The 25,334-nt window shown below is 52.6% G+C and overlaps 10 protein-coding genes across 10 annotated transcripts; 6 read left to right on the plus strand and 4 right to left on the minus strand.

Annotated features, from left to right (window-relative positions):
- Positions 1-953: 953 nt before the first annotated feature.
- Positions 954-1,898, minus strand: BCR37DRAFT_342718 (kinase-like domain-containing protein; the record flags this gene model as incomplete). The annotated part of the gene is made up of 4 exons (XM_040867447.1): positions 954-1,209; positions 1,270-1,468; positions 1,503-1,739; positions 1,784-1,898. Coding segments are annotated over 4 exons (807 nt in total), but the record flags the coding sequence as incomplete, so codon positions are not given.
- A 214-nt stretch (positions 1,899-2,112) lies between these two features.
- On the plus strand, positions 2,113-2,972 carry BCR37DRAFT_411588 (uncharacterized protein; the record flags this gene model as incomplete). Its single annotated transcript, XM_040872199.1, has 1 exon — positions 2,113-2,972. Exon 1 carries the CDS (start codon positions 2,190-2,192, stop codon positions 2,970-2,972), a length of 783 nt encoding a protein of 260 aa, XP_040728493.1. The 5' UTR covers positions 2,113-2,189.
- BCR37DRAFT_375981 (CCR4-Not complex component, Not1-domain-containing protein) lies at positions 2,973-9,351 on the minus strand. The gene is made up of 2 exons (XM_040868500.1): positions 9,161-9,351; positions 2,973-9,114 (listed from the first exon to the last, which is right to left on the minus strand). The coding sequence occupies exons 1-2, from the start codon at positions 9,239-9,241 to the stop codon at positions 3,058-3,060; spliced, it is 6,138 nt and encodes a 2,045-aa protein (XP_040728494.1). The 5' UTR covers positions 9,242-9,351; the 3' UTR covers positions 2,973-3,057.
- A 138-nt stretch (positions 9,352-9,489) lies between these two features.
- Positions 9,490-11,358, minus strand: BCR37DRAFT_342743 (peptidase M24, structural domain-containing protein; the record flags this gene model as incomplete). Its single annotated transcript, XM_040867448.1, has 3 exons — positions 9,490-9,731; positions 9,772-10,233; positions 10,269-11,358. 3 exons carry the CDS (start codon positions 11,356-11,358, stop codon positions 9,490-9,492), a joined length of 1,794 nt encoding a protein of 597 aa, XP_040728495.1.
- A 132-nt stretch (positions 11,359-11,490) lies between these two features.
- On the plus strand, positions 11,491-12,427 carry BCR37DRAFT_353867 (uncharacterized protein; the record flags this gene model as incomplete). The annotated part of the gene is made up of 2 exons (XM_040868178.1): positions 11,491-11,554; positions 11,593-12,427. Coding segments are annotated over exons 1-2 (870 nt in total), but the record flags the coding sequence as incomplete, so codon positions are not given.
- A 1,599-nt stretch (positions 12,428-14,026) lies between these two features.
- BCR37DRAFT_20142 (glycosyl hydrolase) lies at positions 14,027-15,939 on the minus strand. Its single transcript, XM_040866358.1, has 2 exons — positions 15,686-15,939; positions 14,027-15,639 (listed from the first exon to the last, which is right to left on the minus strand). Exons 1-2 carry the CDS (start codon positions 15,741-15,743, stop codon positions 14,141-14,143), a joined length of 1,557 nt encoding a protein of 518 aa, XP_040728497.1. The 5' UTR covers positions 15,744-15,939; the 3' UTR covers positions 14,027-14,140.
- Positions 15,940-15,974: 35 nt separating this feature from the next.
- On the plus strand, positions 15,975-17,207 carry BCR37DRAFT_390500 (uncharacterized protein; the record flags this gene model as incomplete). Its single annotated transcript, XM_040870864.1, has 1 exon — positions 15,975-17,207. The coding sequence occupies one exon, from the start codon at positions 15,975-15,977 to the stop codon at positions 17,205-17,207; it is 1,233 nt and encodes a 410-aa protein (XP_040728498.1).
- A 142-nt stretch (positions 17,208-17,349) lies between these two features.
- BCR37DRAFT_342745 (nucleoside phosphatase GDA1/CD39) lies at positions 17,350-18,702 on the plus strand (the record flags this gene model as incomplete). Its single annotated transcript, XM_040867449.1, has 1 exon — positions 17,350-18,702. The coding sequence occupies one exon, from the start codon at positions 17,350-17,352 to the stop codon at positions 18,700-18,702; it is 1,353 nt and encodes a 450-aa protein (XP_040728499.1).
- Positions 18,703-18,895: 193 nt separating this feature from the next.
- On the plus strand, positions 18,896-22,053 carry BCR37DRAFT_342854 (DNA polymerase family B-domain-containing protein; the record flags this gene model as incomplete). Its single annotated transcript, XM_040867460.1, has 2 exons — positions 18,896-19,123; positions 19,165-22,053. The coding sequence occupies 2 exons, from the start codon at positions 18,896-18,898 to the stop codon at positions 22,051-22,053; spliced, it is 3,117 nt and encodes a 1,038-aa protein (XP_040728500.1).
- A 1,120-nt stretch (positions 22,054-23,173) lies between these two features.
- On the plus strand, positions 23,174-25,317 carry BCR37DRAFT_20137 (ATP-dependent DNA ligase). Its single transcript, XM_040866357.1, has one exon. The coding sequence runs from the start codon at positions 23,249-23,251 to the stop codon at positions 25,268-25,270; it is 2,022 nt and encodes a 673-aa protein (XP_040728501.1). The 5' UTR covers positions 23,174-23,248; the 3' UTR covers positions 25,271-25,317.
- The last annotated feature ends 17 nt before the right edge of the window (positions 25,318-25,334 follow it).

Below are 25,334 nucleotides of genomic sequence, written 5' to 3' on the forward strand. Positions count from 1 at the left end.
GCCGATGGCCGCCGCCCAGTGCGATTATCGGGAGCCCAAAACTTCCCGAGCGCTGCCGTCATGCTACTAATGGAAGACACGTTGCGCTTATGCGTACGCTGTGGGACAGTAGCGGCTGCTATCGCATTGGTCGCCGGTGTACTTGCAGTCGCAACACTCTTGGCAGCCTCCTGAGGGCTGCTGTAAATCTCACCAGGTGCATTAGTTTTGTAGGATTTCGGGGAACTGCCGGTGGGTTTCGCCAAGTGGATGCTGTTGCGAGACCAAGATCCATAGCTATGCCTGCTTCTTGCACTGCCTGCACTGCCAGCGGATCCGAGTCGTGCTTCAGCGACTGCTGCACTATCCAATTGAGCCTCCGGCATTTGAAAGTCCATGCCCGTCAAGTACTGCGGATGGTAAGAGGTAGGTCTGGGCTTGCCGCGCGGCACAGGGAGCTTCGTTGTTGAGTTCTTGCCAATAGGAGGCGGCATAGTTGCCGGAACAGATCCATTTTGGCTGGGACTCGGTGCAGAGCCTGAATGACTCGCACTGCGCGCCAAGCCAGGGCTAGCAGGGATGGCCAGATTCGCCACTTGAGAGGAGATGGAGGCGTTTCTGCCATGTCCACTTTCATGGGTAGGCTTGTCAACGACAATGGAAATGCCAGACGGCACGTTTGGTGCGTGCAGACCCGGTAGCTTTGTATCAATCCGGTCGTGTTTTGCAAAGCCTGCAGAGACGAGGTGATTATCGGTTGGCAAAGATGCATTTCGTTGCGGTGACCGTTCTGAGGCCGATCTCAGCATTTCCTGTGATTCCGGTTTGAATGGCTCGGCTTTTTCCGTAGGAACGCAAGCAAGCAAAAGACGCGCATGCGGTTGTAACCAATTGTGTGCAACAACGTCGCGCAACGAAGCACGTTTGCTTGGGTCTGGCACCATGATGCGTCTGAGCAAGTCTCGCGAGAGTGGAGAAACATACTCCGGAAAAGTGAGCGGAGTGCTGACGATGTACTTGTAAAGGAGATTGATATTGTCGCCTTCAGGATTTGCTGGGTCGTCGTCAAAGGGCAGGTAGCCAGCCAGCATAGCGTAGAGGATGACGCCACAACTCCAAACATCCACCTTGCGACCGCAGTACTGGCCTTCACTGACGACCAGCTCAGGGGCTGCATAACACGGACTGCCACAGCTTGTCTTCATCAAATCACCGCGTATTTGACCTTTGCTCGCTGCGTACTTGTTTGCTTGTTCCGTAAAGTTCTCTGATGCCTGTCTTGGATCAAACGTGTTGGCAAAGCCAAAATCCGTTACGACAATGTTGCGGTTCCGGTCGAGCAATAGGTTCTCCAGCTTGAGATCTCTATGCACAATGCCGCGCGCATGTAGGTAGAGTACTGCTGAAACAAGTTGCGCAAAGAGTCGGCAGGCTGAGGCGTCTTTAAGGTAGCGATGCGCCAGAATGTATTCGAATAGCTCGCCGCCTGCTATTAGTATCATTGCCTAATGGAATATACATACCAGATGCGTATTCAAGCACTATGCCAATGTACTTGTCCGTTTCCACGACTTCATAGCACTTGACGATATTGGGATGGCTGACGGCTTTGAGCACATGAATCTCGCGCTCGACCTTGTTCAGCTTACTTCTCGATGTGCCAACGAAGTCCCGGCGAATGAGCTTCACGGCTACTTGGACTGCCTGTGAATCGTCCCTGCGCTTTGCGAGCCACCCTAGTTTGACTTTGCCAAATTCGCCTGGGAATGAATAAGCAGAGGCGACTTGACTGGATGTGACATACCTTCGCCCAGAGTTTGACCCAGAACATACTGGCCGAAGCGCGGCTCTTGACGCTTGCCTGAGAGGCTGTCTAGTGGTTGTAAGGAAACAGAGCGCGTAGGAATGACGGTGGTCATGGTCTCGGAAGCTGTCATCAGAATCGCATAGACAGACCAAGTAGTCTTAGCTGAAGCGCCTGATGAGAGAGCAGCTCCTGAGCGGCAGGCGACCGGATTCAGAGAATGACAGGAGTAGCGACAGACAGGAGCAGGGGTGTGATGTGTGGTGGTTGCCGTGTTGATTTGCGGTTGCTCCTGTTTTGTTTTTTCGTCTCCACAAATTCGCGAACTGCGCGACATGACGCAGCGACCGTGTACCATATGCTGACTGCTGACTGCTGACTGCTGCTGACTGCTGACTGCTGCTAGATGCCTGCACTGGCTGAACTTGCTCTACTTGTAGATACCTACTCAGATCCAACACAAGCTGACGGGCTCATCACTTGGGCCAACGCTGAGGGCGAATCCTTGCTAAAGAGCTACAGAGACAATCCAGATGGAAATAATGCTAGCTTGAGCCATGACTTGTGCTTTACTCTCAAGGCTACTGAACAAGTCACTCTAGATGTGACGCTGCCTCAAGGCTATCCAGAAAAAAGACCACTCATCCGGTTTGTAGGCATGACCTCAAGGGAGCAACATGAGGAGCTCAATGCAATCAGCAAGACCACCGCAGAGATGAGCCAGGCCGACGATTTACCACTCTTTGCCATCTATCAGGCCGTACTTGAGCACATTGGCTCTTGGCAGGAACCCTTTAGTGGGTCTGCTGAAAAATTACAAGCAGATGCCACTTCGATCCACATCCCATCCTTCAGGCGACGCATCCTCTTCTGGAGTCATCATCTCATTGCGGACAGCAAACGCAAAGACCTCCAGACAATGTCCAGCTCGAGTCTCGTCATCATTGCCAAGATCGGATGGCCTGGATACATCGCCGCTGAAGGAGATGCTGATCTTGTGCAAGATTTCATAAAAGAGGTCAAGACTTGGCGTTGGCAAGCCATCACACTGCGATTTGATATCATGGAAGAGAGCAGCAAACCTGCTTTGCTCAACATGCTCAAAACATACACAGAGGTGGGCTCGCTTGCTGAATTGTCGCAACTACTCGCAGATGAACCAGGCTGGTTCGAGGCTGGCAGGCATTGACTTGAAGATGTGCTTTGCTAATTCTGTTGTACATAAGATACAGTCTTGTCATAATCTATAAAGAAATCGCCATGCTGTGGTATCGTTACTCGATGTTCTGATTGATGTGGGAGAAGAGGCTCTGAAAGAGGGACTCAATCTCGGGACTGGTGCGGAAAGGAAGCGACCAAAAATTGTATTTGGAATTCTTGAGGAGCTCGGTGAAGGTAATCAAAAGTCCCCAAGGGTGCGGTCTGTTGCAAATGAGACGCTCCAACAAGACCCGTGTAATTTGCTCCTTAATGGGAAGATCTTGGTCGCCACTGCTGCTTGAAAAGAGAAGCAGCAAGACGCAGCTGAAGAAATAGGTGTGGCTGTTGGGGTATCTGAGCTGGTTGGTAATGGCACTCAGAATCTGGTAACGACCCAGCGCGTCAGAGAGTGAAAAGAGCTCATTGAGCAGCGCCACCCAGGGCGACTGCAAGTCAAATGCTGGTGGAGCATCTGCATTAGTGATGGCCTGTACAGCGCAGTGCAATACGAGCGTGTTTAGCAAAACTGGCTCCAAACCCTCAGATTTGGCATTGCGCGAAAGGGCCTTGATGACTTTCGGAACAGTGCCCAGGTTACCTGAATAGATGTAATTGTTGATGGAATTCATCACTTTGCCTTGCACCAAAATCTGTTCGAGATCCATCGAAATTTCGGGAGATATCGCCGTCTCTGGCAGACGATCCACCTTGAGTCCGGGCAGGAAGGGATCTGGCAAGCGCATCTTGCGCGGGAACGAACTCAAAATGAGGTTACGCAGCTGGATGCAACGCGCCGGAATGTGATTGCAAAAAACTTGATGATTGTTGGTCAAGAAGTTTGGGAAGTCATTCAACAAGACAAGCAAGAGCCGTAGTAAAGCATGGTAGATGACTCGAACACTGACATTCATCTCGACGCTTTCGAGGGATGGCCCGACGAAACGCAATAGCGCCGTCATGAGCTCTGCATACTTGGCCCAGCCACTTGACTCGGTCTGGCCCAACAATTGTGGCAGGAAGAAGCGGTGAGAGATGAGTGCAATCCATGCGAAGGCATACTTGGGGAAGTTGCTTGGCTGCAAAACGAGCAGTGCATCAGCCAAGATATGAATAAAGCGTGGATACAGCGATTCAAGGACTTCAGAGTGCTTGTGCAGTTCGCTGAATAAGCTTGAGTAGAACCTGAACATGGGTCGTTGGTCCAATGCTGCTTTGTCGAGATGCTGGTGGGCGAAGATGACTGTGGCTAGGTCGACGATGCGACCAAAGTTGCTGAGACACATTTCCTGGAACCTGCCACCGACCTGGTACTTCATCATGAGCACAATGAGCTTTGCGAGTGCATCAAGAGGGATGTAGTGAGCAGTCGACTGAGTCCCAGGAGCTGATGCATGATGCGCAGCTGCCGCCAGACTGTACTCGATTGCGTGTCGGAAGAAAGCCGTGCAGGAATCGTCGCTTGACAGCATCCCAGACTTTTGCAATTGAAGCAAGAATGCTAATTGATTGGCGTCGTTTGTGGCGGGGTGGTTGACCAGATGTACCCATTCGCTAAAGAGCATCTCGAGCTGAGCCTTGAACGAATCGTCACCCATTTCTCCAAGCATGACTGGTGTTGACAACATGGACAAGAGCTCTTTCACACCTGCGGGCGTATCTTCGTGCATTGCAAGTGTCTGGAGTGCCACTAGACTTGCAGTAAAATCAGCTCGCAAAGCACTTGGAGCACTCGAGCCGGAAAGTGACTTGATAAAGTCGACGGCAAACTCAATGGCAGGTAACTGGCGATGCTCAATCTGTTTTGCAAGCTGGATATCAAACTCGGCCGGCGAGATGATTTGCGATCGCATCAAGGCTTGAATTACTCTTGCATTGTACTTGCGTGGGTCGTCTGAGTGCACAAGCCACACCGATACATCTCGCAATGTCTTGCTTGACAAGTTGACAAAGCTGGACAAGAGGAACGTCAAACTCTCCGCTACTAGATCATCGTAAACGCCCTTGAACAGCAACTGACACACTTTCTGCGAGCAAGCCATGGTTCGCTCATCTCGTAAGGGCGCACTGATTGCGGCCACCTGGTAAGGGATCTGCTGCAGGAGCTTGCGCAGTGGTGCGTCGGAAGGCAATTCTGCCAACATTGTGACATCAGCTTCACGCGACAATGCCTCGACCTCAACAATTGATGCCAGGATCTGGTCAAAGGCAACGACGGGTGCATCGCCGCGGAAGGCCAGAACTTCATCTTGCACTGGCTGTCGCAGACTTTCCTTTGAGTAGTAGGCGGCTGCTTGCTGTGCAGTGCGAGGGATCCTCGAGAAGTCATCATATGTGGCAAGCTGCTCTGAAGTGAGGCCTTCCTCTTTGAGACGCAATGGATCAGGTAGTGGATATTGGTGGCGAGGGGCGTGTATATCGACAAAAGGCTGCCCAGAACGCTGCTCCTTGTGCTTCTGGCGCGCATGGAAGCCAGCTGCCAAACCCTCGTCAATCTCGGTAGATGCACGCTCCATTGCGGCCTTTTCGACAATCATACAAGCGGCATCGAGGTGGTCACTGACAAGCTGCGACACGAAATCCTCGAGCTGACCACCAGCGGCATCCAAGCCAGCCTGGCCAAGCAGAGTTCTGACATTAGTCACGAGCGCTCCACGAAGCGGCTCTTTGCAAGTAACAAGCGCAAGGCTTCCGGCAAGGTTCTGGTTCATTGTGTGTGCTGCGCGGCGCAACTTGCCAATATCCTCCTCCATGGCGAAATCCTTGGAAATGAGTTGCGAGGTCGAAATACTTGCAATGGCAACGGAACGCTCAACAACAGGGCCAATAAAGTCTCTGACTGCGCGTTCGACTGCCAGCAAGATGAGACGACGTGAATTGGCAATGCCAAGCGTCTGCTGAATGATGGGATGTACGATGATTGGCAAGTCGCCTACCACCGCACTCACATACGCTGCGCTTTGCTCGTATGCAATGTTCGCATTGGCACGCGAGTCGGCTGCCTTGCTGTCGTCTTCCTTCAGGCTTTCGTGATCCTCTGGCACATTCGGCCGGTTGGTCAATAGATTGCTTGGCATGACATCCGACATGGCGACATCGAGCTTCTTACAAAGCACCTCAACCTCAAATTTGAGATTCAGCTTCATGTCGGCGTTCTCATAGAGTTCGACGAGCAACGATAGGATGCCCATGGTCCATGGATTGGGAGGCTTAAAGACTTTGGATGCTGGTGTCTGCTCAAGAATGCGGCAGACGAATGGCAAGACCACAATGAGCCGACCACTGTCAAAGCCTTCCAGCAAGAGATCTTTGAGCGAAATGAGCTTATGTTTGAGCGGCCTATTGCGAGCAAGCGTCAAGCCTCCGAGCCAAGCACCGAGATTCTTGAGATTGGAACGCTCGACTGTGGAGGTGACTGTGTTTTCTGAGTTGAGCAGAAGGGAAATGCTCTCAACAGTCTGCGACAAGATGTTTTCAGTCAGACGCTCATTGGCAATGCCTTCCAGGAAGTGGATGTACAGCGAGTGGTAATTGGGTTCGATAGCAGCACGCTGAGATACAAGGTGCTCTGCGAACCATGCAAAATACTTTTCGTGCATAGCCGCACTCACTTCGGCAAGCTTTTCCGACAAATTGGTGAGCGACATGTTATTGATGTTGAAGAGAATCTTGTCAGAGACATCTTCAGGCGGATCACTGTAGAAGGCTGGATCTTGCTGCAGTGTATCAGCGCGCAACGAGCGAAAGACTGCGCGTGGAGCACGCGCATTGGCTGCTTGCGGTCCTGGCGCTTCAGCATGCGGTGCGATACGAGCACTACTTTCTGCGGAGCGTTGACTGTTGCGGATTTGGGCCAACAAGCCGGGCTCATGCTCATTGAGACTTGGAATGGCCAAGATCTGTTGGCAATATTGCGGCCACTCCGGCACACGATCCTTGAAATGCGTCAATGCCTGCACGCCGAAACGAAACATGTTGCTGTCGGCATCATAGGCAACTGCATCGAGAATATACCGCAACGCAATGCCGAGCGGGATGTATGAGAGTAGCTGATTTTCAATGAGACAACCAAATAAGACAGCAGTGATGCTGAGAGCGCTTGCAGGGTAGTCCGCGAAGAAGCGATACTCGTCAAAGAGACTGTGTAACATGCACGCGAAGACGTCTTGGTCACGCGCCTCTGGCGATTGCTTCAAGCTTTGCAACATTTCAACAAAATGGGCAATACTCATCTCGCCTTCGTAAAGGCGCCCGTAGTAGAACTCAACCTCTTTCTCCACGTCTTTTGAAAAATTGTTGGAATCTGTAGGGTCGCGATTGACATTGGTGCTGTTCATCAGGCGCGGGTACACTTGCAAGCAGGAGCTTTGTACCTGCTTGAGGTAGTCGCCGTTTTCCGATGACATGGCGCTATTCATGAGAGCTTTTAGGAACACCGCAACCGTTTCGACTTTGAGAGAGACTGTCACTGGAAGGGCGCTGCCCTCTGATTGCTGCAGCATGTTTTCTGCTTCAGCTTTGGTTGATAGGAATCGCAAGCATGAAGCAATGAAAGCGTCCTGGCCAGCCGATAGCTGATGATCCAACCATTTGTCAATGTCCAGCAAATCGCGTCGAGAGGCAAGCGACGCCAAGTCAAGACTAAAGGAGTATGGCTGCAGATTCAGCAGCTGGTCGAGGAGACGCAAGTCGTGAGCAATATCGAGAATCCGGGTGATCGCAAGCGGGTCCTTTCCATGGTATTCAATCAGCTTGGTACACATAAATTCTGGCTCCACCTGCCAGAGACGGTAGAAGACGACTTGATGGTTGCTCTGGCCATTGAAGAAGAGATCAAAACCAGTCTCGCAGTATTGCTCCTGGCGTGGGCTGCGTGGTTGAGGCAACTGTACGCTTCCGAGGAAAATTAGTTCTGGCGTTGACTTGCTGGCAACATCAATCAGCTCCTTTGCATCGTCGAGCGATTCATTTGCAGCGAGACGGTAACACGTCTGCAACAACTGCAAGGAATTCCACGGCGACATTTCAAGTTGCGTTGCCATATTTTTTAGGCTCGCAGGCGCCGACACAAAGTCGTTGGCCGAGAGGACCGTTGGACCATTGTAATCTGTCATGTTGAATAGCTCAAGCGGGCTTTGCGTGAGTTGCTTCAAGAGAGCTGCTTGTGCGGTCGCGTGTCGCCACTCACCCCAGAGTAGGTCAACAGGCATGTCGCGGTGGCCTTGACTAATAGCACCACGCAGTGTCGTGATAATTAAAGCAAAGTCACTCATGGTAGAAATGGTCATGTCTGGACGATCGAGTCCTCGGATGACTCGAGACCAGTCGAGCTGTGGCAAGTGCAACTGGATGACTCGGCCGAGAATTTCGCCGTTCCACGCTTCCGATGGGGTTGGTGACTCGATGAGGGTAACGAGCACACTGGCAATTTGGCTCTCTGCATCATGTGTTTGCTGCGTCACGTTTCGCCTGACGAGAATCTGCTCGGTCGAGGTAATGGTGGATGTCGCGGCGCCTCGCGTCTCCTCAAACAGCTGTGCAAGCGATTTACTCTGGTCCTCTGCAGCTCGCAGCTGGTTGTAGTCCTCAAAGAATTCTTGCACGGGCTGAGGCAGCTCTTCCTGATATCGCTGAAAGAGCGTGTATTCAATGACAAACTTTTGGAGCAGAGACAGTGTCGACGAGCAGCCTTGGTTGAGGAGCAAATGTCGGGCCAAAACTGCAATTTCGCTAGGTGCCATGCTCTCTGACTGGCTCTTGATACCAACGTGGCGTAGGAGGAGCTGATACTTCGCGGCAAAGGCATCGCTGCTCTCTCGATGGAGGCTAGCGCTTTTTGTGAAATTCATCAAGCAGACCGCGAGCAAGCAGAGCTGGACATCCGTCAAGTCAAAGATGCGGATGAGATGCTGAAGTGTCAATTCGTGATCTGCTCCGTCGAGCGTACAGAGCGCCTTTGCAAAGACTTCTGTGGTAGATGTGTTTAACAGTGCATGCTGTACTTCCCGCAGGAACAGGGTCGCGAGCGGTGTATTCGGCAGACTCGCCGTGGGACTCAGCAAAATACGTGCATGCGTGCTTGTGAGCTGCTTGAGCATATAGTTGTAGTCGTCTGCTCGAGCACTACCTAGCATCTGGCCCTGGTCAGCTGTGTACGGTGAAGCGGCACAGGTGTCTTACGTTTCTGAATAGTCTCTGTGCGCCTTCATCGGTGTTGTACTGCCGAATGAGTCGGTCTGTGTCTTCCTTGAGTGTGCCCATGAGAAGAAGGGGCTGTATAGTTTCGTGGCCCTGGCCCGGGTGTTGATGTGTACCCTTGTTTATGCGGATGTCTGCTTGATGCCGCGTCGTGGTCTTGCCTGATGCTGGTGGTGCTGCTGCTTCGTCCTGGTCGCTGCTGCTCGATCGTCTGTGCACGTGTTGGCCAGGAACAAAATTGTAGCTGGACAAGAAGTAGATCTAGTTATGGATCTACATAGTCTGGATAGTGCTAGAACAGTGCCAACACATCACAGAGGAGCACACTCCCGCTTGAGCCAGTCCCTCGTTTGCTCCTGCACTTCAGGCCCCAGGCAATTCAGTACCTGTGCATGGTACTCGTCAATCCACGCACGCTCTTGCACAGACAGCAGCGAGGCATCAATCAGATTCCTGCACAGCGGAGCAAAGGAAATAGTGTCAAAGCCAAGGTACTCCCGATCGCCAAAGTTGTGCGCCGTCTCCTTAGTCTCGCAGGCAATGATATTTTCAACTAGTCGTTAGCACAGAATTAAGTATACAGAAACAAATACTCCTGATGCCAAATGCACCATCCTTGTAGAAACCAGGCTCATTAGAAATTACATTGCCAGGTGAGAAAGCCAGGTCATCGAATGTGATTCGGGTGCCAATACCAAGCGGCGCTTCGTGAACATTCAGATAGGAACCCACACCGTGCGAGGTCCCGTGGAAGTAGTCGAGCCCATTTGCCCAGAGGTACTGCCGAGCCAATGTATCTAGCGTATAGCCTGTCGTTCCTCGTGGAAAGACGGCTGTTGCAATGGCAATGTGCCCTTTGAGAACCAATGTAAAGGCACGCCGTTCAAATGCCGTAGGTGTGCCATAATGCCAGGTGCGTGTAATGTCAGTTGTTCCGTCTTTGTACTGTGCACCAGAATCACAGAGGTAAATCTTGGTCCAGTCGATGACTGAGCAAGAGTCCTTTTCTGGTTTGTAGTGGATGACAGCGCCGTTTGCACCGGTACTCGAAATGGCTGTTGTTAGCTTGGCAGAAGCAGTACGTACTTACTCGGGAAGGATAAACCAACGAAATGATCCCTCTTACGTCTCTTGTTCTCGAGGATGGAGGCTGCATCCACTTCGTCAATCGAGGCATTCGACTGCGCCATGACCTCAAGCTCTTGTAAATACTCAGCCAAAGCAGCACCGTCTCGAACATGACACTGCCGCATGCCCTGCAACTCAGTCTTGTTTTTGATGGACTTCGCATCTGCTACAGGCGAGCGAATGGTATCGACATGATTGCCAATAGCCGTCGCTAGTGCCCATGATCCGCGTGCACTGATGAGCACCTTGCCATCCAGCTTGCCAAGCGCGCCGCAAGCAGCCAGAATCTCGGCGTACGGCTTGATGACCGTCTCTTGAGGCAGAGCTTGGCGCACAGTATCGGTAGTTTGCTCTGCCCGTAGAAAGAGTGACGAGTCGTGCATCGTGACGATGGCATACGAGAAGAACACTGGGTTGAAGGGCACATCCGATCCTCGAAGGTTGAACAGCCAAGCTACTTCATCAACAGATGACAAGACAAAGGCGAGTGCGCCTGCCTTCTTCAAAGTTGACCTCAACGCTGCAAGCTTGTCAGATACACTTGCGCCGGCAAGAGCTGTCGGATGAATGGTGATCGGATTAGCGAGTGGCGAGTCGCGGCCCTCCCAAACCTCATCCACCAGGTTCCCTTCGAAGCCCACCAGATCTGCACTCTTTGCCGTAAGCGCACTTTTGAGCTGAAGTGCCTCTTTGTATGGAATGACAGAAGCATCGATACCAACACGCACATTTGGGCCAGCGTTCTTGATGAGAAAGTCTTGCCATGTCGACACCTCTGGCATACCTTGCTTCATGAGCGTCCAATTGCGATCAAGCTGATGGGCAGCCTGGTTGAAGTACCGCCCATCAGTGAAAAGGAAGGCCTCTTTCGTGCCAACAATGGCCAAGCCCGCTGACCCGTCAAAACCGGAGATATAGGCGCGGCGCTCATCGCAGGCGGCCGTGTACTCTGAGGCATGTGCATCCTCGCTTGGAATGACATAGTGAGAAAGGCCATGTTGCGTCATGCGTTTGCGCAACAGGCTCAAACGGGAAGACGTGTCGACTGGCATTGCAGTAGTGCAGATATGCCTGGATCTGGCTGGCTGTAACCTAAGAGCGGCCCTTGAAGCAGATGCGCAGAGATGTCGAGTGGAGTGCATCTGTCGTCGTCTCAACGGAGGAAACACGAACGCGACACAACACAACAGACAAAGCACTCAACCACACAAGCATGGCCAGGGTCGCAGCATTCTCCAATAGCTTCTGGTACAGTGTCTTCATACGAGGGCCTATGCTAACATCAGGGGCTTCGATGACTCCGGCGTCACTGCGCTCGTCGGCCGCATGTCAGACGCCAAGGCGACCAACGAAGAACTCCGGCACTTCTTTCGCGAGCGCGCCTTGATCGAGGAAGAGTACGCAAAGCGGCTCCAGAAGCTCGCCAAAGTCTCTCTCGGCGAGCACGAGTCTGGCACAGTGAAGGCCTCGATCGACGTGCTCAAGCACGAAGCCGCACACTCGGCGAACCAACACACAGCCGCTGCACAGCAACTGTCACAGGAAGTCGAGACATTCTTCTCCACCATGGCCGCATCCATCAGAGAACGGCGGAAGCAAACGCAAAGCAGCGTCGAGCGCGTATTTCGGCTCAAGCTACAACAGCAAGCCGAAGTGAAGCGGACAAAGGAGCGGTATGAGACGGATTGCGTCAAGGTGAACGGCTACCTAGCGCAGCAAAATCTCCTTCTCGGCAGAGAGCTCGAGAAGAATAATGCCAAGCTGGAGAAGGTCCAGTCAACCCTGCACATCAGCCAAGCAGACTACAACAATGCCACACGAGCGCTGCAGGAGACTGTGTCGAAATGGATCAACGAGTGGAGGGATGCCTGTGACAAATTCCAAGATTTGGAGGAGGAACGGCTCGATGCAGTCAAGAGCGGCTTGTGGACATATGCCAACATTGTTTCTCAGGTTTGCGTAACGGACGATGAATCTTGCGAGAAGTTGCGAGTCTCGCTCGAATCATGCGATACAAGGGCGGACATTCAAGCCTTCATCGAGAAGAAGAAGACTGGCAACGAGATTGTGCATCCGCCAGAAATCAAGAGCTTCCAGGATGGCTACGACCAGCCAGCCCAAGTGGCATTTTCTGTTGCTCAATTCACGAGGTCTGATCCTGCGCCTCGAATGTCCAATGGATCTAGCACAAACCTCCTCAACGGCAAGCAGACACGCGAGGACTCTATTCGCAGTGGACCTAAGCCTCTTGAAGCACGGCCCGTCATCAATCAACACCCACTCGATGGCATCACACAATTGTGTCGCTCTGACTCAAATGCGACTTATGCATCAGAGAGTACAGGTATAGCAGCATCCTCCATCTACTCACCAGTTGTGAATGGCCATACACCGAGTGCGAGTGTCTCGACCATGGATCGTGCTGGCGGACGACAGCCTAGCCCACAACGCAGGAAGAGCATTGTGGAGCGTATGGACAGTGTGCTGCATGGTCGAGAAAACAGAATCGACTCGCCGCCTGTTCTGCCAATGCTCAAGGCCCAAAAGACTGGCAGCTCCATCTTTGATGTGCTCAAGCCATCGAGAAGTCGCTCTCGTGGCAATCTTCGCGCCTCAGCTAGCATGCCTGCTGATGCTTCTGGCAATGGATCACTAGTCAGCCACGCATCCAGCTTGACCTCGACGCGAGCAAGTATACAGATGCCGCCTTCGCCTGCCTCAAGCGATCCGATCGCACAAGCGCTCGAGAATCTGAAGTTGCGTAGCCGCAACAGTACAGGTGGTGACCTCGCTGGATCACGATCAACCCAGTCATTCCGGCAGCATGCGAGGATGCCGTCCTCGTCTGAACCAACCACGCCCGCCGCGTCTGAGGTTGGCATGGCTCATTCTCAGCGGCACTCTCTGGTAGCACCGCCAGCTGCTCACATTGCTGAAGATATGCGACAGGTTCAGCAAACATACACAAAACGCTGGAGTGCTGGCCATCAAAACTTGGGTCTGCCTACGCAGCGCGCCAAGTCGCCTCGGCCACCTGGTGATTTGCGCCGGTCGCCATCACCGCAGCCTGCTCCTTCAGGACGCGTACCTTCCCAGCGGCACTCCTATGCTCCTGGCGTCTATGAGCGAGCCGATCACGCACGTACAGCCTCCCCAGACAGGCAGCATTCAAGCAGCCAAGCGCATTCGAATGCAGGATCCACCAATCGCCATTCAGTGTCGCAGCAAGATCTCGCAGACCAAGCCATGCAACGAGGCAACGATTCTAGATATGATCCTACCTATGGACGCAACTCGATGACTGAACACAGCCAGGTCTATCAGCCACTCAATCGAACACGCAGCAAGAGCTTTGCTGATTTATCCTCTGCTCGCCCACGGTATACGCCAGATGGCGTTGAGATTATTCAATTCGCAACGGCGCTCTATGACTACCAAGCAACGATACCAGAAGAGATTGGCTTCGGACAAGGCGATACGCTGGCTATTGTTGAGATGCGAGAAGACGGCTGGTGGCTTGGCCAAGTCGTGGGCATACGTAACGCACGGCGTGGTCTGGTGCCGAGCAATTTCTTCACAGTCAATCAGGGCGCGACCCACCATTGAGATTGCCGGAATAGTCTCACAGAGGCGCTTTGCAATCTGTTCTTGTCAAGCGAGTTGAAGGCCAATTGCAGACCAATATGCTGCGCTGGCTTTTCATAAGTTAGAGATGTACCAGTGACGAGAAGCTGCTATAATTTCATAAATGCTATTTATCAGCTGGACCAGGGCTGGGTGTTCAAATGCAATCAATCGATGTCTCTGACGAGACCACTCGGTGCATGAGATTGCCTACAAAGATGCTGAAGCTATGCGTCCTGGCCAAGCAGGCTTCAGATCTGCATAGACAGAGACATTTGACAAATCCACTCCCGGAGGTGTCTCCAGAGACATGCTTAGAGCATTGCTCGATGACGGGTAGATTCGTGAAGTCATGCAGAAACGACCATTAGCAAACACCTCAACCAGAGAGCCATCGCAAAAGACGCGTAGATGCAGCGATTCTCCTTGGAGTAGCTGGAATGGACCGGATCTCATGAGGGTGTTACCATTGTCTTTAGACGACCTTGAACGATCCAGTGTAATAGCAGCCTTGTCCACGATGATGCGCGTACACTCCTGGTCATTCATGCGGAAGCAAAAGACCAGCTCAGCAACTGACAAGACGAGGTCAAGCTCAAATCTAGCAGAAGCAATCTCATGAAGCTGGTAGCCATTGTAGTGCTTTGACGTGGACCGCAAAAGATGAGAAGCAGCGTAGACGTCGATACCAAGTGTAGTCATGCGGTCGCCATGGCTCGTCCAGGCATGGCTGTCAATCATGCGTTGTTTCGGCACCGACAGCTCGCAGAGCCTACGCGGCAGGCCCAGAACACCACTCCAATCTTGCTCAAGCTTGTGCTTATTGTCGTCTTCGTCTGCCCAACCAAGCTGAATCAAGTCATGCTCAGTCTTTGTTGTGTGGACTGCATACAAGATGTCGTGATCCAGGGTGCCCGATGCAATAGGCACAAACGTAGGACATTCTGGACTGTGTATCGTTCCTCGATGCCAAAATACAAAGTGACCATCGTGGCGAGTGCTTTGAGAACTGTCTGCTTCGACGCCGCAAAAGAGATAGAGACTGTTACCGATGGTTGCGAAGCTAACGCACTCGAAGTTCTCACCATAGTGCAGACCGGGAACGGGCGGCGTCAAAGGTGCGTTCCTTTGAGCAGAAAACAAGACACCAAGATCTGCCCAATTGACGAGGTCTGAGGATTCATAGAGTCGCACACAAGGTCCACCGTCTCGCGTCCCAGAAGAGAGCAACATGTAGGCTGTAACAGCGGCTTTCCCTCGCATCTTCGCCATGGCTGGCCACTCTGACACGAATGGATCCCGCCAGCCAGTTGTATTGTGCGCTGCAGGCGGCTGTTTTAGTAAGGGATTCGCCGCATGCCTCTGCCAGCTTTTGCCAAAGTCTCGTGAGATAGCAAGCGACTGTGTCTCACATCCTGGAACGTAAGGGAGCTTCCAAGAGATGGGCATGGACGAGACGCTTGTATAGTAGAGGTACAGAACAGTGTGTCCATGCTCCGTGCGTGGCAAGATGCTGCCTGAAAAACAAGCCTGCGAGTCGTATGAGGCATGGCCTCGTTGGATGGCTGAGGGCTTGTCGTGCCAGACCACGAGATCTGTGGATGTGCATGTCCCGTAGCACTCGCCGTAGCTGTCTTGTGTGCTCACCGACCACTGATAGCATAGCAAGTACTCGCCTGTCTCTGGGATGTACACAAAACTGCATGGATCTCTCTCATTAGCATGCATCCGCAGAGCACGGGAGTAGCTGATTACCGTTCATGAAGGACCGCCTAGCAATAACATGGGAAGCTGGGCGATGCCGCTGAAACATGGCTCGCGCTGTAGCTATAGGCTCGTGTCGCCGTCTTCGTCGCTGCCTGCGAGCTCCCTCCCTTTCATACGCACTGCCTGTGCTCAGGCGTACTCATTGGAACCTCCAGGGGTCTCTCTGCACCCGTCCGCATCGTTCCCGCTGAAGGCCTTCTCTTCGGCCGCACTTCGGGGACGCAGACGGTGCAAACCTGGGGAGACATTGCGACAGGCGACGTCTTCGCCCCGATAAATGCAGGACGGCGACCACACAGACGAGGCCCAGCAGCTCGAGGTCCGCTTCGACCCGCCAGCGCATCTGCAGCGACGGGCAGCAGTCTATGCGCATCTCAAGCAGCATGCACCGCGGACTCTGCTGGACATTGGCTGCGGCGAGGGTGCTCTTCTTGCACACTTGATCAAGGGCGACGATCAAGTGCCGCTTGAAGTGCTGCACGGCTTCGACGTCGATGCTGAAGTACTGGCTTCTATACGCCTGAGTACAGACGACGAGGACCTGCGCTGGAGAAGACTCGAAGCAAATATATTTCTTGGCGGTGTCCAGGACATAGGGCGACCCCTGCTTCAGTCGTATGATGCGGTTGCTGCTATTGAAGTCCTTGAGCATCTTGACCCACCAGATATCGCTGCCCTCGGCCAAGTCCTGTACAAGCTGGCACCGCGTGTATTCTACGTCACGACACCCAATCGCGACTTCAATCAAGTCTTTGAGAGGATATGCAGCCCGGCACAATTTCATCGTCCATGCATCCCATATGCGATGCGTCACGACGACCACCGCTTCGAGCTCTCGCGGCAAGAGTTTTGTGCATGGGCGCACAGCATTATTGAAGGCTTGCCCTACAAGGTCTCTTTCCAAGGGATAGGCAGCGTTGGCAGTGCCTTTGCTGGACAAGACTGGTTGCCTTTATTCCCTGAGGACACGGCCGACATCTTTGGATGCAGTACGCAGATGGCAGTCTTTGAGCGAACTGAACACTTCGACGCTGTACCAATTGCGTCCGCCTCTATGAAGCTAGTCCAGACAATCGTTTTCCCATTCAGCACGGAGGATGGATATCCGCCGACCGAGACGGCCATAAAAGAGCTGGTTGCCTATACTGCACTCTATTTCCGGCCATTGTATGAAAACACTTATGCAGCTGCTGCAGAGGAGGTTGTCACTGTGTCACTGCTGCATCTTTATGAGGTGAGCTATGCACTCCAGCGCATCTGTCGCTTTACTCTGCACGTCTTTCAGACAGCAATGAGCAAACTGGCTGGTCAGACGTGGGCCGGTGAAGACAAACTGCTTCTGCAGGTACAGGTCGACTCGGAGAATGTCTGCTACACCTATAATACGCAGGCCTGCATGCAGCCGGTCATGGAAGACCCAGGGGAAGAGGATGGAGCAGCTCGGTGGATGCAGGACGGCGCCAAATTTGATCAAAACTTGAACGACCGCGACGACGAGTGGGAGACATAGAGACACGACAGGGAATAGACACCGGCATAGCTAAGCTGCCTCCTCATCTTACTGCATGTCCTATCTACCCACGTCCAGGCGGAGGTCGACTCTCCCGCGCAAAAACAGCCACGACGGACGCGGCACATTCGACACGTTACCCATGCAGGCCCGCAGCAAGTCGCGGCTCTACAAGATCGCCGGTGCCATCCTCTTCCTGCTCACTGCCGCTTACTTCTTCTTTGGAAGAAGCAGAACTGGTCAGCTCGACACGGCCATGTGCAAGGCGCCCTTCGACAGCGGCAAGCCATTGACGCAGTACGTCCTCATGGTCGATGCCGGCAGCACAGGGTCTCGCATACATGTATACAAGTTCAATAACTGCCAGGAAGTGCCAGTGCTGGAGCATGAAGCATTCAAGATGATCAATCCAGGTTTGTCGAGCTTCAAGGAGGATGCACAAGGCGCGGCGCATAGTCTAGATCCACTACTTGACCTCGCGCTTGCATCTGTGCCTAAGCATCTGCAGAGCTGCTCTCCAATCGCCGTCAAAGCTACAGCTGGACTGCGACTCTTGGGTGCAGAGATGAGTGACAAGATTCTGGATGCAGTCAAGGCACATCTGGAGGACTACCCCTTCCCAGTCATTCAAGACGGTGTAGGCATCATGGATGGCAAGGATGAGGGCGTGTACGCTTGGATCACTACTAATTACCTGCTTGGCAACATTGGCAGCGCAGACAAAACTCCCACAGCAGCAGTCTTTGACTTGGGCGGCGGCTCAACACAGATTGTGTTTGAACCAGAGGCTGATGTGGTCGACATGCATGAAGGCGATCACAAATACAAGCTGCAGTATGGTGGCCGCGAATTTTTGCTCTACCAGCACTCGCACCTCGGATATGGCTTGATGGAGGCGCGCAAGGCAATCCACCAAGAAGTACAAAAGACGGGCGGTGTCCATCCATGCTTCGCTCCAGGCACAACGATGGAGGTGCAGCTCGCGGGCAAAGTGACTTTCACAGGTGCAGCGTCCAATGGTGCAGCACAATGCAGATTCCTTGCTGAAAAGATTCTCAATAAGCAGGGCCTGTGCAATCTGGCGCCGTGTTCATTCAACGGCATCTACCAGCCAGCGCTTGCGTCCTTCAAGGGCGAGGCCTTTGTCTTCTCCTACTTTCATGACCGTCTCAAGCCGCTTGGTGTCCCGAGCTCATTCACCGTGGGCGATGTCATGGCTTTGACGGAGCAAGTGTGTGCAGGCAAGGATGGTTGGCAACAATTTTCCGCCATTGACGGTGCATTAGCGGCACTGGAGGAGGAGCCAAACTACTGTCTGGATCTGTCCTTCATGGTCTCGCTGCTGCACCACGGCTACGAAATGCCCGTCGACCGGCGCCTACGGACAGCCAAGAAGATTAAGGACAACGAGCTGGGTTGGTGCCTGGGAGCTTCTCTGCCACTGCTGGACGCTGGCACAGGCGGCTGGTCATGCCGCGTGACTGAGATTCACTAGACTGCCTATGTATCTAGGTATCACTTTGTACAACAATTCGCATCACTGGTCAACGTAGCTGGTCATTCCTCCATCCGCTCCCATCCGCGACCCAAATTCAAGTTGAAATTCGCGACGCGACTCGGCGCGCGACGACAACCAGCTCCTGCTCTGCAAAAGAGCCATGCTCAAGCGCAAGGAAGTCCTGACTGAAATGGACACCAATAAGCGCGTCGCGAGGACAGTCAAAAGTGACTTTGAGCAAGACCTCGACCGCCTCACCCAAGAAATCAAGGCCGGCGATGGATCGGCCGAGCACGACCAGAAATGGGCAAGGCCCCCGGTGGTGCCGTCCTCTGGGCCACTGTGCTTCCAGCAGATTGAGATCGAAGAGAGCATGGATGCTTCAGGCCCTACCCTGCGTCTCTTCGGCGTCTCTGAGGTATGTTCGAGGCATCTCGGCCAAAGCTAACGCAGACTCAGCGCGGCAACAGTGTCCTCTGCCACATCACTGGCTTTCTTCCCTACTTTTACGTGCCGGCGCCTAATGGCTTTACAGAGAAGCACTTGCGGCCGTTCATGCAGGCTGTTGAAAATGCCACTGGAGCCGGTGGGTCCCTCTCAATTCAGACCACTCTAGTCATGCGTGAATCGCTCTACGGCTTCCAGGGCAATCAAAAGTCTCCCTTCGTCAAAATTGTCCTCAACGACCAAAAACACTTGCCAAAGACTCGCAATGCCTTTGAACGTGGTGATGTCAGCTACAATGGGATGTTCCCAGGGCAAATTATGACTTTTGAGTCGACACTGGCGTATGAGTTGCGATTCATGATTGACACAGGCTTGTTTGGCATGTCTTGGATAGAGCTTGCGCAGTTTGAGACAGTGCCGGCACACTCTCGCGTATCTATTTGCCAGCTGGAGGTCAAGGCGCACTACAAGTCCATGAAGGCACATGCTCCTGTCGACATCTGGGCAAAGATGGCTCCGCTTCGTGTTCTATCCTTTGATATCGAGTGCGCTGGTCGCAAGGGTGTCTTTCCTGATGCACAGCTTGACCCTGTCATTCAAGTTGCCAACACCGTCACGCGCTATGGAGATGCCAAGCCCTTTGTTCGCAACGTCTTCACCATCGATACATGCGAGCCAATCGTGGGTGCAGAAATCTTTGAGCACCAGGACGGCAAAGACATGCTCCTTGCATGGAGCGACTTTGTTCGGAAGGTGGACCCGGATGTCATCATTGGCTACAATACCCAAAACTTTGACTTGCCATATCTGCTTGATCGCGCCAAAGTGCTCAAGGCAAGTGCTTTTCCATACCTCGGGAGAATTGAGCGCACACCTTCGACCGCATCAGACACCACCTTTTCCAGCAAGGCGTACGGCAAAAGGGAGTCCAAGAGCATCAATATAGATGGTCGGCTGCAACTAGACATGTTGCAAGTGATGCAGCGTGACTACAAGCTCAGATCCTATACCCTCAACGCAGTCTCTGCTCTTTTTCTTGGCGAACAAAAAGAAGACGTCCATCACAGCATCATTACAGACCTTCAAAATGGCAATGCCGAGTCGCGCCGTCGTCTAGCAGTATATTGTTTGAAGGATGCATTCTTGCCGCAACGGCTAATGGACAAGCTCATGACCTTTGTCAATTACACAGAAATGGCGCGTGTGACAGGTGTGCCCTTCAATTACCTCCTGACGCGAGGTCAGCAAATCAAAGTCATCTCACAGCTCTTTCGCAAATCACGCGAAGAAAGTCTAGTCATCCCAAACATAAGGAGCGAGAGTGGTGACGGTGAAATGTATGAAGGAGCCACAGTCATTGAGCCTGAGCGCGGCTATTACGATGTGCCCATTGCCACACTCGACTTTTCATCGCTGTATCCGAGTATCATGCAAGCGCACAATCTATGCTATACCACGCTTCTCAACGCTGCCATGATTGACAAGCTAAATCTGAAGCTACACGATGACTACGTGCTGACGCCCAATGGTGATTGCTTTGTCAAGGCTTCGCATCGAAAAGGCTTGCTACCCCTGATTTTTGAAGACTTGCTCGGCGCGAGAAAGCGAGCCAAGGCTGACTTGAAAAAAGAGACGGATCCATTCAAGCGTGGTGTACTCGATGGTCGTCAGCTTGCCCTCAAAGTCTCTGCCAACTCTGTCTATGGCTTTACAGGTGCAACCAATGGAAAACTGCCTTGCCTGCCCATCTCGTCATCCACCACAGCGTATGGCCGTGAAATGATTGAAAAGACGAAGGAAGAGGTTGAGTCCAAATACACAATTGCCAATGGCTACTCACACAATGCGCAAGTCATCTATGGCGATACAGATTCTGTCATGGTTAAGTTTGGTCAAGCAGATTTACAAAGTGTCATGGACCTCGGTGCTGAAGCGGCAGCCTTCGTCACTACCAAGTTTGTGCAGCCCATCAAGCTAGAGTTTGAAAAGGTCTACTATCCGTACTTGCTCATCAATAAGAAGCGTTATGCAGGCTTGTACTGGACGCGTGCGGACAAGTACGACAAGATGGACTCCAAGGGGATTGAGACTGTTCGACGAGACAATTGCCGCTTGGTGAGCAACATGATTGATACGGCTCTTCGCAAGATGCTGATTGATCGGGACCCTGAAGGTGCACAAGATTATGTCAAAAACACCATTGCCGATCTCCTGCAAAATAAGGTGGATCTGTCCAACTTGGTCATTACAAAAGCACTGTCCAAGAGCGACTATGCCAACAAACAACCGCACGTCGAGTTGGCTGAACGCATGCGAAAACGCGACGCAGGGTCGGCACCTACGCTAGGGGACCGTGTTGCCTATGTTATCATCAAGGGCGCCAAGAGCGACAAGCTGTATGAAAAGACCGAAGATCCCATCTACGTGCTTGACCACAACTTGCCCATTGATGCCAAGTACTACCTGGAGAATCAGCTCTCGAAACCACTCATGCGCATCTTTGAGCCTATCCTCGGCGATAAAGCGAGTAGTCTGCTGTCTGGCGACCATACTCGGACCATCTCTGTCGCAGCACCGTCTATTGGTGGACTGATGAAGTTTGCAGTCAAGAAGGTCACATGTCTTGGTTGTAAATCGCCCGTGGATGGAAATGCGCCAGTCTGCAAGAACTGCGTCGCGCGTGCCCCAGAGCTCTACACAAAGATTGTCAATCACCACTCCGAAGTCGAGACGCGCTTTGCTCGTTTGTGGACGCAGTGTCAGCGGTGTCAGGGCTCTCTGCACCAGGATGTCATTTGCACGAGCAAGGATTGTCCAATCTTTTACATGCGCAAGAAGTGCCAGAAGGACATGCTGGACGTTTCGAGAAATTTGGATCGATTCGACGCAGAGCTCTTTTAGTAATGTCTACGTGAGCATCTTGTAGAAGAGATGTCTCCAGACAATAAATTATATGCTACCCTTTACTTGCCTCAGCATGGCGAATGCACTCGCCCGCCCATTTGACGGGCCCTCGAATAATTGCTCCTGATGAGTTCACGGATCGCCATAGGGTATCACCGGCGTCGTCCCTTTAGGAGATGTGTTGTCGGCAAGGTAGTAGCGATGAGAAAAGAATCTAGCGCTGCGACTTGAAATGGGACTGACCGAGCAGCACTCCAGACCCCGAACAGTGCGGTGTGCCATAGTTCGGACTACCCTTTCACTGAACCAGGAGGAGCGAAGTAAGAGTGCCATATCCACGAACTTCGATCCGTAATTGCTGCCAAGACTGCCAGAGGCTTGGAATTTGGGCACCATACCGGGCTTTCCATGCGATGGACCAGGAGTTCATTCCAAGATTATGCAGTGGGGTGAGCCGAGCATGCCTGGAGGTCCTCATGGTGCATTCTCTGCCATCAAGCGCTGTTGATCAGCTACAATTGGCTGTAGAAGGTACCCATGGGAGAAGAGCTGGTTGACAGAGTTGCTGAAAGTTTCCAACGATTAGTAAATGGTGGACGTGCTCGTGGATCATTAGGCTCGGGAGTTTTTGCAGAGCAGCCTCCAGAGAGCAGGCGAATGGCCTCCACGACCTTTTGCAAGGGTAAAAGACTAGGCCCGTCAGATGCATCAGTCTTCTCCACAATGTATGTCGTAAGCAATCAGGCTCCCGGCGAGATACACGGAAAGCGAAGGTGACGTCCGAATGTTCGCTCTGAATCGGGCTTCATGGTAGACGGGATCGCCTGAAGTAGTCTCGCATAAAGTCTTGTCAAATTCCTCTCCCTTATGGTGATTCATGTCTCTGGCATGCGCCGAGGAGTGGGCGAAATGATCATCGTCATAGTCATCCGACGTGTCTGTATCTTCGTCATGTCAGACTCAGCCACGAGGGCGTCGATGTTCTCCAAGCCTAGCGCAACTCATATCCAATTGACGCTCCTCTTTCATGACCAGGTGCATAGCAAGCTCTCCTGCCTCCATGTCAAGTGATTTGACGCTCTTGTGCTTGCATGGATGTTGAAACTGGACGCTGAACGCGACGCGACAAATTTAAAGCACTCTGCGTCACGACAAGGCTACATCAGCTCTCCTTCACACACTGTTGCGCTTCATGGTCAAGGCTGCGGCCAACAAGACAACGCCGGCGAGCGTCGCATCCTTTTTCACGGCTAGGCCGAAGCAGCAAGACAAGCGGCCCATTGAGATTGATGTGCCCGAGACAGACGCCGCCGAGCTTAAAAAGGTCAAGCCAGTAGAGACGGGCGTGCTGTACAGCGATCTGGTGCATACATACAACAAAATTGAGGCGACAACGAAGCGTCTGGAAATTGTCAGCTTGTTGACTGCCTTCCTGCTCAAAGTTATCCAGACATCGCCCGACGAGCTTCGACAGACTGTCTACCTGTGCATCACAAAATTGGCACCAGATTATGAGGGTATCGAGCTCGGAATAGGGGAGTCACTGCTGCTCAAGGCCATCGCAGAGTCGACAGGAAGGCCGATGGACAAGGTCAAAAAGGACTATGGGAAGCTCGGCGACTTGGGCCTCGTTGCGGCAGCATCGCGTGGAGTTCAGCCCACCATGTTCAAGCCAAAGCCACTGACTATCACAAGTGTCTATGATGGTCTCTATAAGATTGCCAATATATCCGGTAGCAGCTCGCAGGCGAAAAAGATCGGCATCATCAACAAGTTGCTTGGAGCATGTTCAGCAGAAGAGGCAAAGTACCTGATTCGCTCGCTCGAGACCAAGCTTCGAATTGGCCTTGCAGAGAAGAGCGTACTGACGGCTTTGAGTGCAGCCATCTTATCGTCACAAAAGCGGCCTACAGAAGACGCCATTCAAAAGGGCGATGCTATCCTCAAGCAAGTCTACTCTGAGCTGCCTACCTACAATTTGATCATCCCGGCACTCCTCGAACATGGCTTGGACCGTTTACGCGAGCACTGCAAACTCACGCCTGGTGTGCCACTCAAACCTATGCTGGCTAAACCAACACGCAGCATCACCGAAGTGCTGGACCGCTTCGAGGCAGTCAAGTTCACGTGTGAGTATAAATACGATGGCGAGCGAGGTCAAATTCATCTCCTGCCCATTTCAAAGGATGCAGGCGCGGATGAGAAGCGCTCACAGACCAAAATATACTCCCGCAACAGCGAAAACATGTCAACCAAATACCCGGACATTGTCTCGAGTATCCCTCGCTTTGTGGCCGAAGGCACGACTTCTTTTGTGCTCGATGGCGAGGTCGTCGCGTGGGACGTGCAGCAAAAGAAGATTCTCCCATTCCAAATCTTGGCGACGCGCAAGCGCAAGGACGTTAAGGAGGAGGATGTCAAGGTCAAGATCTGCTATTTTGCTTTCGACTTGCTATACCTCAATGGTGAGGCCTTGCTGCACAAGTCTCTCCGCGAAAGGCGAGAGCTGCTTCGCGGAGCATTCAAAGAGGTTGACGGGGAATTCATCTTTGCAAAGGCCTTTGATGGCGAGACGGCAGACGAGATCCAAATGTTTTTGGAACAGAGTGTGAAGGACTCCTGCGAAGGACTCATGGTCAAATTGCTGGACGGACCAGACTCTGCTTACGAACCCTCCAAGCGCTCTCTAAGCTGGCTCAAAGTCAAGAAGGACTATCTCAACGGCGTTGGTGACACTCTCGATCTTGTTGTGATTGGCGCCGATATTGGCAAGGGCAAACGGACCAACTGGTATGGTGCCTTCTTGCTGGGCTGTGTCGCCAATGAGGGCGAAGAGATTCAGTCCATCGCTAAGATTGGCACAGGCTTCTCGGAGGAACAGCTCGAAATGCTTCACAAGCTGCTCAAGCCAAGTGAGCGCGCCTCGCCCCCCGGACATGTGGTTTATGATGCAGGCCAAAAGGGCGCTGCTGAAGTGTGGTTCGAGCCATCGGTTGTGTTTGAAGTGCTGGTATCTGACTTGACACTTTCGCCGGTGTACCGCGCTGCAGCTGGAATCGTCAACCCTGTAAAGGGCATCAGTCTGCGATTCCCGCGCATGTTGCGAGTGAGGGATGACAAGACCGTATCTGAATGTACGACGGCCGAACAAGTTGCTGAGATGTACGAGGCGCAAGCCGCTGCACAGCAACACATGCAAGAGGATGAGGATTAGACATGTTCATACGACTAATTCGCACACAATTGAAGTGGTAAATGCATATAAACCTTGTTTTTTG

The sequence above is a fragment of the Protomyces lactucae-debilis genome, assembly GCF_002105105.1.
Source record: "Protomyces lactucae-debilis strain 12-1054 chromosome Unknown BCR37scaffold_1, whole genome shotgun sequence".
NCBI classification, from domain to species: Eukaryota; Fungi; Ascomycota; class Taphrinomycetes; order Taphrinales; family Protomycetaceae; genus Protomyces; species Protomyces lactucae-debilis.

Bases quoted from the DNA above. Each gene is read 5' to 3' on its own strand.
- BCR37DRAFT_375981 (XM_040868500.1), bottom strand. From the start codon at position 9,241: ATGGGCACACTCAAGGAAGACACAGACCGACTCATTCGGCAGTACAAC. The intron at 9,115-9,160 runs GTAAGACACCTG...GACCAGGGCCAG, and splicing joins CACAGAGACTATTCAGAAAC to ATGCTAGGTAGTGCTCGAGC.
- BCR37DRAFT_20142 (XM_040866358.1), bottom strand. From the start codon at position 15,743: ATGTTTCAGCGGCATCGCCCAGCTTCCCATGTTATTGCTAGGCGGTCC. The intron at 15,640-15,685 runs GTAATCAGCTAC...CTAATGAGAGAG, and splicing joins TAGGCGGTCCTTCATGAACG to ATCCATGCAGTTTTGTGTAC.
- BCR37DRAFT_20137 (XM_040866357.1), top strand. From the start codon at position 23,249: ATGGTCAAGGCTGCGGCCAACAAGACAACGCCGGCGAGCGTCGCATCC.